General features: G+C 55.7%; 1 protein-coding gene across 11 annotated transcripts in view; it reads left to right on the top strand.

Moving 5' to 3' along the window:
• Positions 1 to 12,792, top strand: part of AMPD3 (adenosine monophosphate deaminase 3) — a 73,155-nt gene that overhangs the window by 53,915 nt on the left and 6,448 nt on the right. For all 11 annotated transcript variants that reach the window (XM_043903138.1, XM_043903113.1, XM_043903171.1 and 8 more), the window contains 7 exons: positions 294 to 513; positions 2,391 to 2,520; positions 6,300 to 6,494; positions 7,789 to 7,920; positions 8,449 to 8,612; positions 9,529 to 9,655; positions 12,238 to 12,401. In XM_043903138.1, coding sequence (XP_043759073.1) covers positions 294 to 513; positions 2,391 to 2,520; positions 6,300 to 6,494; positions 7,789 to 7,920; positions 8,449 to 8,612; positions 9,529 to 9,655; positions 12,238 to 12,401 — 1,132 coding nt within the window. The remainder of the gene's footprint in view (positions 1 to 293; positions 514 to 2,390; positions 2,521 to 6,299; positions 6,495 to 7,788; positions 7,921 to 8,448; positions 8,613 to 9,528; positions 9,656 to 12,237; positions 12,402 to 12,792) is intronic.

The following is a 12,792-nucleotide window of genomic DNA, read 5'->3' as shown; positions in this document are numbered from 1 at the left end:
TGCCAGCCACAGGCCAGGGATGGTTCTAGGAAATGGGGATACAGCAGTGAACAAGATGAACATTTACCACCCAAGATAAAGACAGAGAAGTTATCTTACAAAGCGGCAAGTGATAAGGAGACAAAATAAAGCAGGGAGGGGGCGGTGAGATGCCGGGGCAGGTTGGGGTGGTTAGGTTTTAGGTCAGACGACCAGGACAGGCCTCACGGGGAATGTGACTTTAGAGCCCTGTAGTCCTGAGGTGAGCTCCTGAGGTCAGGGGCATTTTGCTATCGCTCAGTCCTGTCTTTCAGACTTTCATCCTCCCCCTCTGCCTGAAGAAGACCCTTATTGCCTGGAGAATGCTCCCCCCAACCTGGGTTACCTGGTCCGCATGCAGGGAGGCATCCTCTATGTGTATGACAACAAGAAGATGCTGGAGCGCCAGGAGCCCCACAGCCTACCCTACCCCGACCTGGAGACCTACACGGTGGACATGAGTCACATCCTGGCGCTCATCACGGATGGCCCCACGTAAGTCCCCTCCCCCTCCATGGCCAGCTGAGTCCACCTGCTTCTGCAGGAGCGCTGCTCTGTAGGAAGGGAGCAGGGCAGGCCTTCTGCTCTGGGCTTTCCCTCAGATAAACCACCCCAGGAAGAGACGGCTTTGTGGGTTTCTCTCTTTTCCCAGTGCTTTGTGGGCTTCAGCGACAATTTTTCTTCACAGACTGGCGCATTCTTCGAGTTGCTACTGCCTGTCCCTTCCGCATGCACGGGTGTGGAGCTCCTGCTTGCCGGTGGCCACCTGTGCACCCTAAAATGATGGTCACCCCTCTTCCCAGGCAGGACGGCAGCGATGCAGAGAGTTACCAGCCCAGGGCTTTAGGGTAGATGGTGGGGGAGCCATGAAGGCTGTTGCTTCCAGTGTTGGTTTTTCCATGTTTCTGGAGCGGGGAGTGCAGGGAACTCTGGGAACTCTGAGCTGCAAACTCCCAGGACGCTTGTAGGCTTAGCTGGAGCTACCCTGGCAGGGAGCTGTCTTCCTGAGTTTGGGCCCTCACTCCTCCTTAAGGGAATCAGCAATGGAGGCTGTGCATGAGTGCCCAGCTTAGGGGAGCAGAGGAAGCTGGTCACAGCTGAGGGACTTCTCTCTTGCCCTGCCATTTGGGTTTTGCTGGGAGTGGGGTGACGCCAGTTTCCAAGGGAGGACAGTGGGCCCCGAGGGGATGGACAGAGTGGGTCGAGGTCCTTGGTGATCCGAGGGCAGAGAGAAGAGCTGGGAGGGGAGAGTGGGATCCCTGGGAGCTTGCCTCAGCCAATGTGAACAGAAGGTCTGAGGGGAAGCCTTGGGGACAGGGCTGTTCCAGGAGGTGTGTGAGCAGCAGCTGTTCTGTCCGGGAGACTGTCAGGGTGAGTCCTGCCGGGAGAGGGACTGGGAGAGATGCCCTTGGGAATCCGGTCTGACCCAGACTCTCCCGTGCTCGGCTGTGGGCTCGTCCTGGCGCACATATGGTGGTGCTGGTCCGGGCTTGGTGGCCGCTCTTTACAAGGGTCTCTGCCTGGGTGCCAGGGGCGCCGTGTGCATCTGGGGCCACAGGGAGGCAGGGTGGCCCGACTGGTGATTGCATGTTCTGTGTAGCTGTGGCACAGGCACGTGGCCAGGCACCTGGGCGGGGTGTGGGCTGGCTGTTGGCTGAGAGCAGTGGGTGCTCCCACCCCCCAGTGGCCTTTGCAAGCTGGTGGGGACATCAGTTCTTTCATGGACTTCTGTCCTGGTTACAACACCCCTATATCCCTCATCTGCCTACGATGCAGAACATCCGCCCCTCGCCCTGAAGCCTCAGGGTTGAGAAATCTTCTGGGTGTCATTTGGTCACAGCCAAGGTGGGAAGGTCGTGCCTTAGGATTTGGCTGTATTACTGATCTTTTGGACAGAGGTGAAACTCCTTTCAAGGAATGAAAGGTGGCAGAGGATAGATGGGCGGGTGGAAAGATGGAAGGGCTGAAAGAGGGAGACTTTCTTTGAGTACCCATGAAGCTGAGTTGGACCCTTCACACCCTCAGCCAATTTAACCCTCACTTCTGTCTTGGGCAGTGCCATCTCCGTATTTGTTCATGAGAGACAGCAGCTTGAGATTGGTTGCCTAAACCTGTAAAGCTCATACAGAAGGACTCTGTATGAGGTCAGCTCTCTACTGCCCCCTATCGATTCTCCACGCATTTCATAGAGCACCTGGCTGTGGTTACACAGTTCAGGTGGGTCTGCTGATAGCTGGCCCCTTCTCATCCCTCCCTGCTCCATCCTGACCTTCCACCCAGGACTGGGTCCCCACAGACACTGGAGGTCTCCAGACTGGAGAACTGATGCGACTTCTCCTCAACTGTGGTTTCTTCTCCTTCCCAACCTGCAGGAAGACGTATTGTCACCGGCGACTGAACTTTCTGGAATCCAAGTTCAGCCTTCATGAGATGTTAAATGAAATGTCTGAGTTCAAAGAGTTGAAGAGTAACCCCCACCGAGACTTCTATAACGTGAGAAAGGTGTGTTAGCGGGCCAGCGTTCAGAGTTCCTGTCCCGGGCCTCATTCCAACACATTCTGGCACTAGCCAATCAGGGGCTGGTCCCCAGTGTGGCCTTCCTATGAACAAAAGGAAAACTGGCCAGCTGTCTTCCATGTGTCCGGCCATGCCTCAGATGGTACTTGTTATGACTTTGTTGTATATCTATTAGAATGTACCATCCTCCTTGAAAAATAGAGCAGGGCCTATTAACTGGTTTTAAGAGTTGAGACATAGAGGATGTCTCAAATTTATCATGGATCGAAAAACAGTTATCAGTGTTAAGACCTCTTTGGACTTGGGGGAGTGTGGTTCTGCTTCCTTCTGGACTGGCTGTGTTTAAGGAAGCGTATCCAACGTGCTTCTCTCTCTGCCCTCCTATAGAGTGGATGAGCAGCCTGCGTGCACCTGGGCTCAGGGGCTGCAGTCAGGACGAGCCTATAGGTTAAATGGTCGCTGCCTCCTGTTTTTCCATTTTATCCCGTGTAACTAATATATATCAAGCATGGGATCAGTGCCAAGTGAGGGGCATTTGATGCTGAGGAAGGGTCACTTTCTGTCCACAAGCAGTTCCCAGCTGGTTACTTTTAGTTTGACAGGGATGTGATAGAGGTGTCTTTCAGGAAGAGGTCGGAACTGAGCTGACTTGGAGTGAGTTACACTCAGCTCCTGGGCTCTAAGGCTCACGTAAGAGTCTCGGGATTTCCAGGCAGAGGTGAAAGGGCATGTGTGGGACACCCCGGCGTGGCATGTTTACCTTCAAGCACCATCTATTTCTTCTCTGTGATCCTCAGGTGCTCAGACAGATGGGTGCCTCAGTCGATAGACCAGCTCCTCTCTATCCTGCCTACATGAACCCTCCACCCTAGATGAGTGTCCAAGGAAACTCCTCGCCCAGCTGTGGGCAGCCCTGCCCTCCGCACATGCGCGTGCTCAGGGCTGGCCTGCCGCCTGCAGCAGTGTCCTTGCTGACTGCACCAGCTCCGACACTGTTTGCTTCTGAGGCGGGGCCCCTGTGGGTGCTGATGGGCTGGCCAGCTGCTCTCTGGCCACTCTGTGGGCGAGGGTCCTGGGGGCAGGGGAGGGGGCTGTGGTTACATACCAGAGCCAACCCTCCAGCTCTCTGTCTGTCTGGGGGTTTGTGTACCCTCTGAACGGACGTGCTTTGAGTGCTGTGCTGTGCTGCTCACCAGCTCCACAGCCATCCAGAAACACAGGCCAAGGCCTGCTCCAGGTCAGGCTGTGCCTGTCCCTCCCTGTCTCCTGGGTGCTGACGGCTCTTACCTTGGCATTCACTGCGAGGGGAGGAGAGCTGATTCTGAAGTCCAGGATGGGCTGGGAGGTGGCCTCCACACTTCCAAGTGGCTGTCAGTGTCGTGGTGGCCCTGCTCTGAGGCAGGAGCTGTGTGTGGCCGTGGGTCAGTGTGGGTGGTATTGTGAAATTACCTGCGGCATCACAGCAGATCATGGGTCCTGGCACCGTGAGGCCCAGCCAGCAGGTATATGTAACTGAGATGATTGTTTTCAGCTCAGAGCTGAGAACAAGGGGCTGAGTGTGTTTGCTGCTTGGCAGTGGGGTAGGATTAGGCCTTACCCACTTTGGTTTAAGTTTCATATCAGGGAGAGCAAACAGGTTTCATCTTGTGTGCCAAACTTGACCAAACCAATGGGGAGTGGCTACCTGAGGCTATTCCCAAAGCTTAGTGAAGGGTGCTGTAGTTGATTATTGATGTCTGCCATGGATGTGGCAGACCCCAGTTCGATTCCTGGGTTAGGAAGATCCCCTGAAGAAGGGATAGGCTACTCACTCCAGTATTCTTGGGCTTCTCTGGTGGCTCAGCTGGTAAAGATGCGGATGCCTACAGTGCGGTAGACCTGGGTTTGATCCCTGGGTTGGGAAAATCCCCTGGAGAAGGGAAAGGCTACCCACTCCAGTATTTTGGCCTGGAGAATTCCATGGACAGAGGAGCCTGGCAGGCTACAGTCCATGGGGTTGCAGAGTCGGACACAACTGAGTGACTTTCACTATGGGTATGGAAATAGTGTTGGCTTAGAGGCCAGGTATTGGCCAGCCCATTTAGAAACCACTGTTTAGACCCAGATCTTAGGTGAAAGCAAGGATTGCTCCTGGATCTTCCAGTGAATCGAAAGTGCTGACCTCTGATTACAGGCTCTTTTACTTGTTCCTAAAATAATCACCGTGGTAATTTTGAAGTTTGGATCAGATGCTTCCTGGATTGTCCTGTTGTTTTCCTGCCTCGTCTTGTGACTCAGGGGGGTAAGCACAGGCTGAACCCCCTGTGGTGTGTCACTGGGATGCCGGAGGACAGCAAGAAAGCCCAGAATGTGCTAAGTCATGCTGAGGTGGTTGAGCCCAGCTGTGTCTGGCTGAGCGAGGGCCAGCTGACCTTCGCTTGTGCCTCTCCCACGAGCCCAGTCTGTCCCTGAGGGGCCTGAGCTTTGGGTGATGTTTTAACTTTTGGTGCTTCCTTTCTCTGATGCCCAGTGGTCTGTCTTTCTGGTAGGAGTGGCGGGATTAAAGGCAGGAAGGCCCTGAGGAGTGAGTGATGTGGCTGGTGACAGGGGCTGGCTGGTGGAAAGCTCACAGAGGTTCAGTGGATTGGATGTCGGGTTTGGCATGACTCAGGGATGCCTGGCCAGCTGTGGACAGCATTCCTTGGCCTGAGGTCAGCCGCCTCCTCGCCCTAGCCCTGGCGGATTGCCCAGCTGGCCGCAGCAGGAACTACAGAGTGTGGGCTAGTGGGTGGCAGCACCCAGGTCTGTGAGGTCACTGCCCCCTTCCCCGGAACCTCCCGCAGGCCCCTCGGCTTTAGGGAAGAGGGTCAGGATGCCCACTGTGACTTCAGGCCATTCCCCAGCTTAGCCAGGGCTCTATTTCTTTAGGGCTGGTGGCTGAGGGGAATGCTCTGGGGGTTCTAAGAGAGGTCAGTGGCAAGTATGGGATTTTGTGGGGCATTACATGAGCCCTCAAGGTTCTATGAGGAGGAGGTGGATATCACTGAAACTGTTGGAACCTTCTATACCTGCTCATTGGTCTGTTCACCCATCCATTGATTTCACATCATCCCAGGCTCTGGGGTAGGCGCTGGAGACTTAGATGCATCAGACATGGTCCCTGTCCTTGAGGACTGAGTTTCCAGTCTAGTGAAGTAGACAGAAAATTATTAGAGTGGACTGGAGGATATATACAGTGATGGGAGTGTCTGTGCCAGGGTTCCAGGTTGGACAAGGGAAAAACTCATTCGTGTTTGGAGGATCAGGATAGGCTTCTATGTGGAGGAGATTGTAGAAGATTTCCAGGTGGATGAGATTGGTGGGGAGGAAGGCAGACATCCAGGCTGAGGAATAGCATGGCTCCTCGGATAAGTGGGGTGTCCTGGCTGGAGCAGAGAGCAGGGCAAGGTGAGACTTAAGACTGAAATAAGCCTTGAATCCCAGGCTAAGGAACTTGGGCGTTATCTTGAAATGTTGGGCAGCACTGATGTGTTAACAGGGCCAATGGCCAGATCTGAACTGAACTTAGAAAAGGTCTCCTGATGCTGTCAGGAGGGGGATTGGGCAGCAAGGCTAGAGGGGGGGGAGACCAGTTCTAGAAGAGATGGGGTGGGGCGGTCCAGCACCAGGGGAGCTGCTGAGGCTCTGCACTCAACACCGAGGCCCGGGGGGCCTGGTTCTTGATGCTGAAGGATCGGCTCTTGATGCTGAAGGATCGGCTCACGTGCTGGGGCACTGTGTCGCAGGTGGACACGCACATCCATGCAGCTGCCTGCATGAACCAGAAGCACCTGCTGCGCTTCATCAAGCACACGTACCAGACGGAGCCCGACAGGACAGTGGCCGAGAAGCGGGGCCGGAAGATTACCCTGCGGCAGGTGTTTGACAGCCTGCACATGGACCCATACGACCTCACTGTGGACTCGCTGGACGTCCATGCGGTGAGTGGGCTCGGCCCCAGGGCCTCACGCAGTCCTGGTGGAGGACTCAGCCCACTGGAGAGCAGCCACGATTGGTCTTGGAGAGGGGCTGGCTGTGTAGGCATAGCTTTCTCTTCCAGCTATGGGAACTGTGAGAGGCAGTTTGTCCTCAGAGGACAAACAAGGACAAGGGCTGGAAGCAGCCTTGGAACAGAGGAGAAGAGGGTGTGACTTGGAGTCAGGGGCATTCCCGTTCTAACTCCCATGTCCGCTCCGTAAGAGTTAAGTGCCTTTGAGTAATTCATTTTGAGCTTTTATTTCCTTGCTTGTAACATGGTGACTACCAGGTGCCTTAATGACATTACAGTGTTATTAAAATACTAAATGGTGATACATCTGCTACAGAAAACATTTCCTCAGAAAGTTAAATATAGAATTACCATGTATTCCAGCAATCCCAGTCCTAGGTAGATACCCCAAAGAACTGTAAGCAGGGACTACAACTGATACTTGCATATCAATGCTTATCACAGCATTGTTCACAGTGGCCAAAGAGTGTCCATCACCACTTGAATGGATAAACAAAATGTACATACACACACATACTGGAATATTATTCAGTCCTGAAAAGGGATAAAGTACTGATAACCTGCTATATCCATGGATGAACGCTGAAAACGTTATAAATCAAAGAAGTCAGACACAAAAGGACAAGTACTGTATGATTCCACATGTGTGAGGCATCTAGAACAGGCAAACTCATGGAGACAGAAAGGAGAATGGTGGTTACTGTGGGCTGGGGGAGGGGGTCATGGGGAGTTACTGTTTCATGAGGACATAGTTTCAGTTTTATAAGATGAAAAGAGTTCTGGGCACTGCACAGCAATGTGAATGTAGACTTAAAAATGGTTAAGATGGCACATTTTGTGTCCTATACATTTCACCACAGTGAAAAAATCTTAAACCAGACCTTGAATGAGGAGATGTGGAGAAAGGGCCTTATGTAGTCTAAGCAGTAATAGGACACACGCTATTACTGATGGCTCAGTATTCTCTGCTCGCTCAGCTAGCCCTGCTCCTAGAAGCACAAGGATCTTGACCCTGCTCTACAGAAGGTCTCAGGGAATGACCCCAGGGCTGACCGAGTGAGGACGTGTGGTCCCGGCCCTGGGACTTTCCAAGCTTCCATGCTCGAATGGACATAGAAGGTACCTTTCAGTGTGGCTCGCGGAGGCCACATTGTGAAGGCTGGAGGAGGCGTGTGTCTGGTGGCTGCAGGATAGCGTGGTGAGCTGGCTGGTGTCTCTTTCTCCAGGGTCGGCAGACGTTCCACCGCTTTGACAAGTTCAACTCCAAGTACAACCCTGTGGGGGCCAGCGAGCTACGAGACCTGTATCTAAAAACAGAAAACTACCTAGGAGGAGAGTACTTCGCTCGGATGGTCAAGGTGAGTGAGCCCTGGGCGTCTCCAAGCCCTCCTGGGATTCCCGACAGCATCTACGTTCAGGGAGTGGGGGCTTGCAGGGCCTCCTGTCCTCTTCCCCTTCCTGAATCCCTGTCCATCCAGCTCAGGCGGGGTGCAGGTGCCCAGTGGCCAGTGCTGTGGTCCTGGCTGCCAGCTTCCAGGTGGGCAGGAAGTGCTGTGTGTGGACTGTGCTGACTGCAGGCAAGCGGAAGGGGAGGATGTCCATCCCAGTCCAGCCCTCCATATCCAGGCTTGTTGCTCTGCGTGTTTGCAGCCTGCCCTGGGTACAGGTTCGCTCTGTGAGGAGATGCTTCTGCTGCCGGGCCTGGTCACACGTGTGACTGTGCAAGCCCAGGGCTTTCTTCCCCATGAAGGTGGAGTGAGTGCTAACAAGAGGTGTAGATCAGGCCTTCTGAGCCGGGGAGCTGGTGGCTGGGGGAGCTGCAGGGTCTGCTGCTGGGGTCAACCCAGGGTCAACCCTTGGCTGACCTGAGCTCTTCTTGGTGCCAGGAGGTGGCCCGGGAGCTGGAGGAGAGCAAGTACCAGTACTCAGAGCCACGGCTCTCCATCTACGGCCGCAGTCCCGAGGAGTGGCCCAGCCTGGCCCGCTGGTTCATCCAGCACAAGGTCTACTCGCCCAACATGCGCTGGATCATCCAGGTGCCCCGGATCTAGTAAGTGGGGTGGCTGCTGTCTACCCGTGTCCTCTGGGGTCGCCAGCCTGTCCCGGAGGATCTGCTGAGCCTGTTCCAGTGCCAGCCTAGGCCTGGTGCCCCTGGGACTCCCCTACAGGGAGGGGCGGTCTGCACAGATGTCCTTGTGATGCTTCAACACTGTTCTTTGAAGAACATATGATTGCAAAGGCCTGGTGGAACTGTGTTCTCAGTTGCTTAGTCATATCTGACTCTCTGAGACCCATTGACTGTAGCCCACCAGGCTTTTCTGCCCATGGAATTTTCCAGGCAAGAATACTGGAGTGGGTTGCCATGCATTTCTCCAGGGGATCTTCCTGACCCACAGGTCGAACCCGTGTCTCTTGTGTCTCCTGCATTGGCAGGCTGACTCTACCACTGCGCCACCTGGGAAGCCCTGGGGGGAACGACTGCCCATCTTCTTGTCACTGCGATTTGAGGATGGACTATCTTTTTGCATGAGGCTGGGAGTCTGCATAACCTGATGGGGGCCCACATTGCTGGCCCACTGCCTGGATATGGCTCAGACTACCCCTGTCCTCTCCAGTCTGGGCCAGGTAGGGCCCCTGGAATGGCTGGGCTTTGTGGTTTAGGGGAACTGAGCTGAGTGGCAGGGAGTTATATCAGCCTGAATCCCAGTGCCCCCCTCCCAGTGTGGCCTCTAGCTGAAGAACGCTCACTGATGGGCATGGGTTGGTGCTGAGTGTGCCAACCAATGCTTGGTATTGCAGAACCTGGTGAGGAGGGGAATGATCTATGTTGGAGCCCCACCTCTGACCCTGCCCTGGATGCTTAAATGGGGACTTGCACTCCCTGAGGAAGGGACCAGGGCTGGTCTCTTGACAGGTCGAGGGGGCTATTGGGACCACCTTCATCGGCAAATCTCCCTTTCCCCCAGTGACATATTTAGGTCAAAGAAGCTGCTGCCAAGCTTCGGGAAGATGCTGGAGAACATCTTCCTGCCCCTTTTCGAGGCCACCATCAACCCTCAAGATCACCGAGAGCTTCACCTCTTCCTCAAATATGTAAGCATGGGTGTTGCTCAGGTGATGTGCCCAGTGGGGGAGGGAGGAGAAGACTCCCAGCAAGTTGAGTCAGCTTACCTTCTAAGATCCTGTCACTGATGTGCCCCAGGCATGAAGTGTCCAACCCTAAGAAGCTGAATTTCTAGAATAACAAGCTTCTTGCAGAGAAGGGAAGTTCCCTTCTCTTCTGGGGTGGCCCTACAGGCATGGGTGGGGTGCTGGGAAGGCAGCCACAGGGCAGAAAGATTGAAAAGTCAGTTCCTGGCCAGGCGGGGCTGAAAGAACCAGGCCCGCCCCAGCGGCAGACATTTCAGACTCCTGCTTTCCCCTAGACACCAGTGGTCCTCATACCTTGTTTGGTTAAGCCCCACAAAATATATTTTTCTGCTTAGTTGTGGGAGAGGGGAGAAGGGTGGAGAAGAGACTTAACTAGGAAGGGCATCAGGGGAGCAGGAGCTTGTCCCACCCTCTGGGTACCCAGAACAGAGGTGGCTGCAGATGGTGAGAGGCAAGTTCAGTGCCTGGTGGAGGTTATGGTGTGGATGGTTTCTGACAGGGAGGAAGGCAGGGAAGATCCCAGAGGGCTCAGGGTGAAGAGGTGGGGGTGGAGGGATGGCTGAGTGTATCTGTAGTGGGGAGGGTTGGGGGGTGCTGGAAAGTTTGAACAGGTGGAAGGCCAGCATTGAATGTATGTCTTAGACCATCAGCATGCAGGCTGTTGGGTGAGGAAAGCCCTGGAACCAGAAGGTAGTTGGAGGTGGGGGCAGGGGAGCAAGGTGAGAGTCGGGGGCCTGCTCCAGCAGTAGAGACGTGAAGGGGGCTTGAAGCAGCAGTAACAGCTCACACTGATGACCTCCCTGGCCCAGTGATCCACGCCATGATGCGATCTCATCTCACCCTCATGACTGCCCCATTTTACACCATTTGGTAGGTAGTAGCCAGCGTGATTATGCATTGCTGTGTGTTAAGACACTGTGGATTATCTCACTTAATCCTTACAGCAGTCCTGTGAAGCTACTAGTTCCAATTTTCACACCAGGAAACTGAGAGACCACAGAGCTAAAAGGGGCAGGACTGGAATTCAAACCCAGGGTCCTGACCCAGGTGTCACCGATCCCATAAGATCCTGCCTCCCATTAAGGAGAGTGAGGGGTATACAGGTGGTGGGTGCGGCTGGAGAACAGACGGGGTTTGGGCATGGCCTGCAGGTGAGCAAGGCGAGGAGCTGGAGGGGCCCTGGGTGCCTGGTTTTGCAGGGGAGCGGGTGCTGTGCCTTTAGGAGGTCACTGCCAGCTATGTGGGGAGCGGGGAGGCTGGGGAGGAGGAGTTGGGGTTTGGACAGATTCTGTGCTTGAGGCCCTTGGGATGTCCAGTTTAGGGCCCTGCCTAGGGGGACGCAGAGCTCAGGAGAGGGGCTGACATTGCCCCCGTGCTGGGCCCTGAGAGTTCAGGAGCACCACGGAGCTGTGAGTGCAGACAGGGCAGAACTCGAGGTCACTCTGGGCCCCAGATGTGTCCAGGCCACGCTGAGAGCTGCGGTGGGGACCGTCATTTCATATGACTCTGCCAGGGAAGATTCTGGCAAGACCTTGGTGGTCCTTTGCTCCCTGGTCCTCTACCGCCCAGTTAGGAACAGGCAGACCTGGCTGGGCCTGGGCTGGTAGCCCCCCAGATTGGGCTGGTCCTTCAGGGGCCCCTTCCCAAAGCCCTGCTGTGGCTGAGTGACGGGAGCAAAGCGGCCCCGCATGCCGGCTGGGAGCTGGGTCCTTGCAGGTACGTCCTCCCCCAGGGCCTGACCTCTGGGAGGAGGTGACAGCAAGAGTCTGGTGACTTGGGTGGGCTCCTGGAGTGTAGTGTGGGCCCAGTGTTGCTGTGAGTATGGTGCGGGGAGGGGTGTCTTCTGAGCTGCTCTGACCCTGCTCAGAGGCAGGCTCCGGGGGCCAGGGCTCAGCCTTCCAAGAAGCCCTCTTGGATGGCACCCACCTTGGCCTGCTTGTGAGGCATCCCAGCTGGCTTCTCGTGGCCACCCCAGGGCATCCTCCACCTGCAGCCCCAAAGAGTGCAGACCCCGAGCCCATCTAGGCTCAGCTAGTGGTTTCACATGCGCAAGTGCCTTCACCAGCCCTGCTTGGCTCTTAGCCAAGCCCACCCTCGCAGGGCCACTTGAGCATTGAGTTAGCTGATGATGTGTGGTCGGTGCTTCAGGCAGGGCCTGACACACCCTAGGTGTATGGAAACGCCTGTCCCCTTCCCCTCACAGCTGTTGTCACTGCTGCTGATGGCATAGCGGAGGACGGGAGGTGAGTCCAGCCGCCTCACCCTTCACCTCGCCTGGCCTGAGTTTCCCTTCGCTGTTGCCGCCACACAGGGGCTTGGTGCTCTCTAGGCTGGCTTCCGGGGTACTTCTGGAAACCCTGGAGGGACAGCCTGGGGTGCTGTGCCCACTCCCCATCCCTGGGAGAAATGTGGCTCAGGCAAGCCCCGGGGTCCCCAGCTGAGAGGCCTGGGCGCCAAGGCCTTTATCACTGGGCTCTGGCAGCCCGTCTGTCACAGCTTGATGCAGGATCCCTCCTCCTGCCCAGGTGACAGGGTTTGACAGTGTGGACGACGAGTCCAAGCACAGTGACCACATGTTCTCGGACAAGAGCCCCAGCCCGGACGTCTGGACCAGCGAGCAGAACCCGCCCTACAGCTACTACCTGTACTACATGTACGCCAACATCATGGTGCTGAACAACCTCCGCAGGTGGGTGAGCGGCCCTGCGCACCCCTCGCACTGGGGTGCTCCCCAACCCACCGCACCGGACCCACGCCCGCAGGGCCACCCACACACGCACGGGCCCGCTCGCTGCAACAGACACCATCACACATACAAGGCGGCCAGCCCCCGTGCATGGACACACGTGTCCATACACACTCCACACCTGTGTGTGTGTCCATCCCTGATAGGATACAGACACGTGACCTTCCGACATGGTCACTCACCTCCACACCAGTGGCGTTCATATGTGTGTCCATCCATTCAACACATCACAGCACCTGCCAAGTGAAGGCCCTGTCCTGGGCCCAGGACACATAATAGGGAGCAAAACAGACTGGATTCATGCCCTCACAGAGCTTCCATCCCGTGGTCTTGT

The sequence above is a fragment of the Cervus elaphus genome, chromosome 1, assembly GCF_910594005.1.
Source record: "Cervus elaphus chromosome 1, mCerEla1.1, whole genome shotgun sequence".
Classification (NCBI taxonomy): domain Eukaryota; kingdom Metazoa; phylum Chordata; class Mammalia; order Artiodactyla; family Cervidae; genus Cervus; species Cervus elaphus.
The sequence above is the reverse complement of the archived record's forward strand: the minus strand, read 5'-3'. Positions and strand labels throughout refer to the sequence as shown.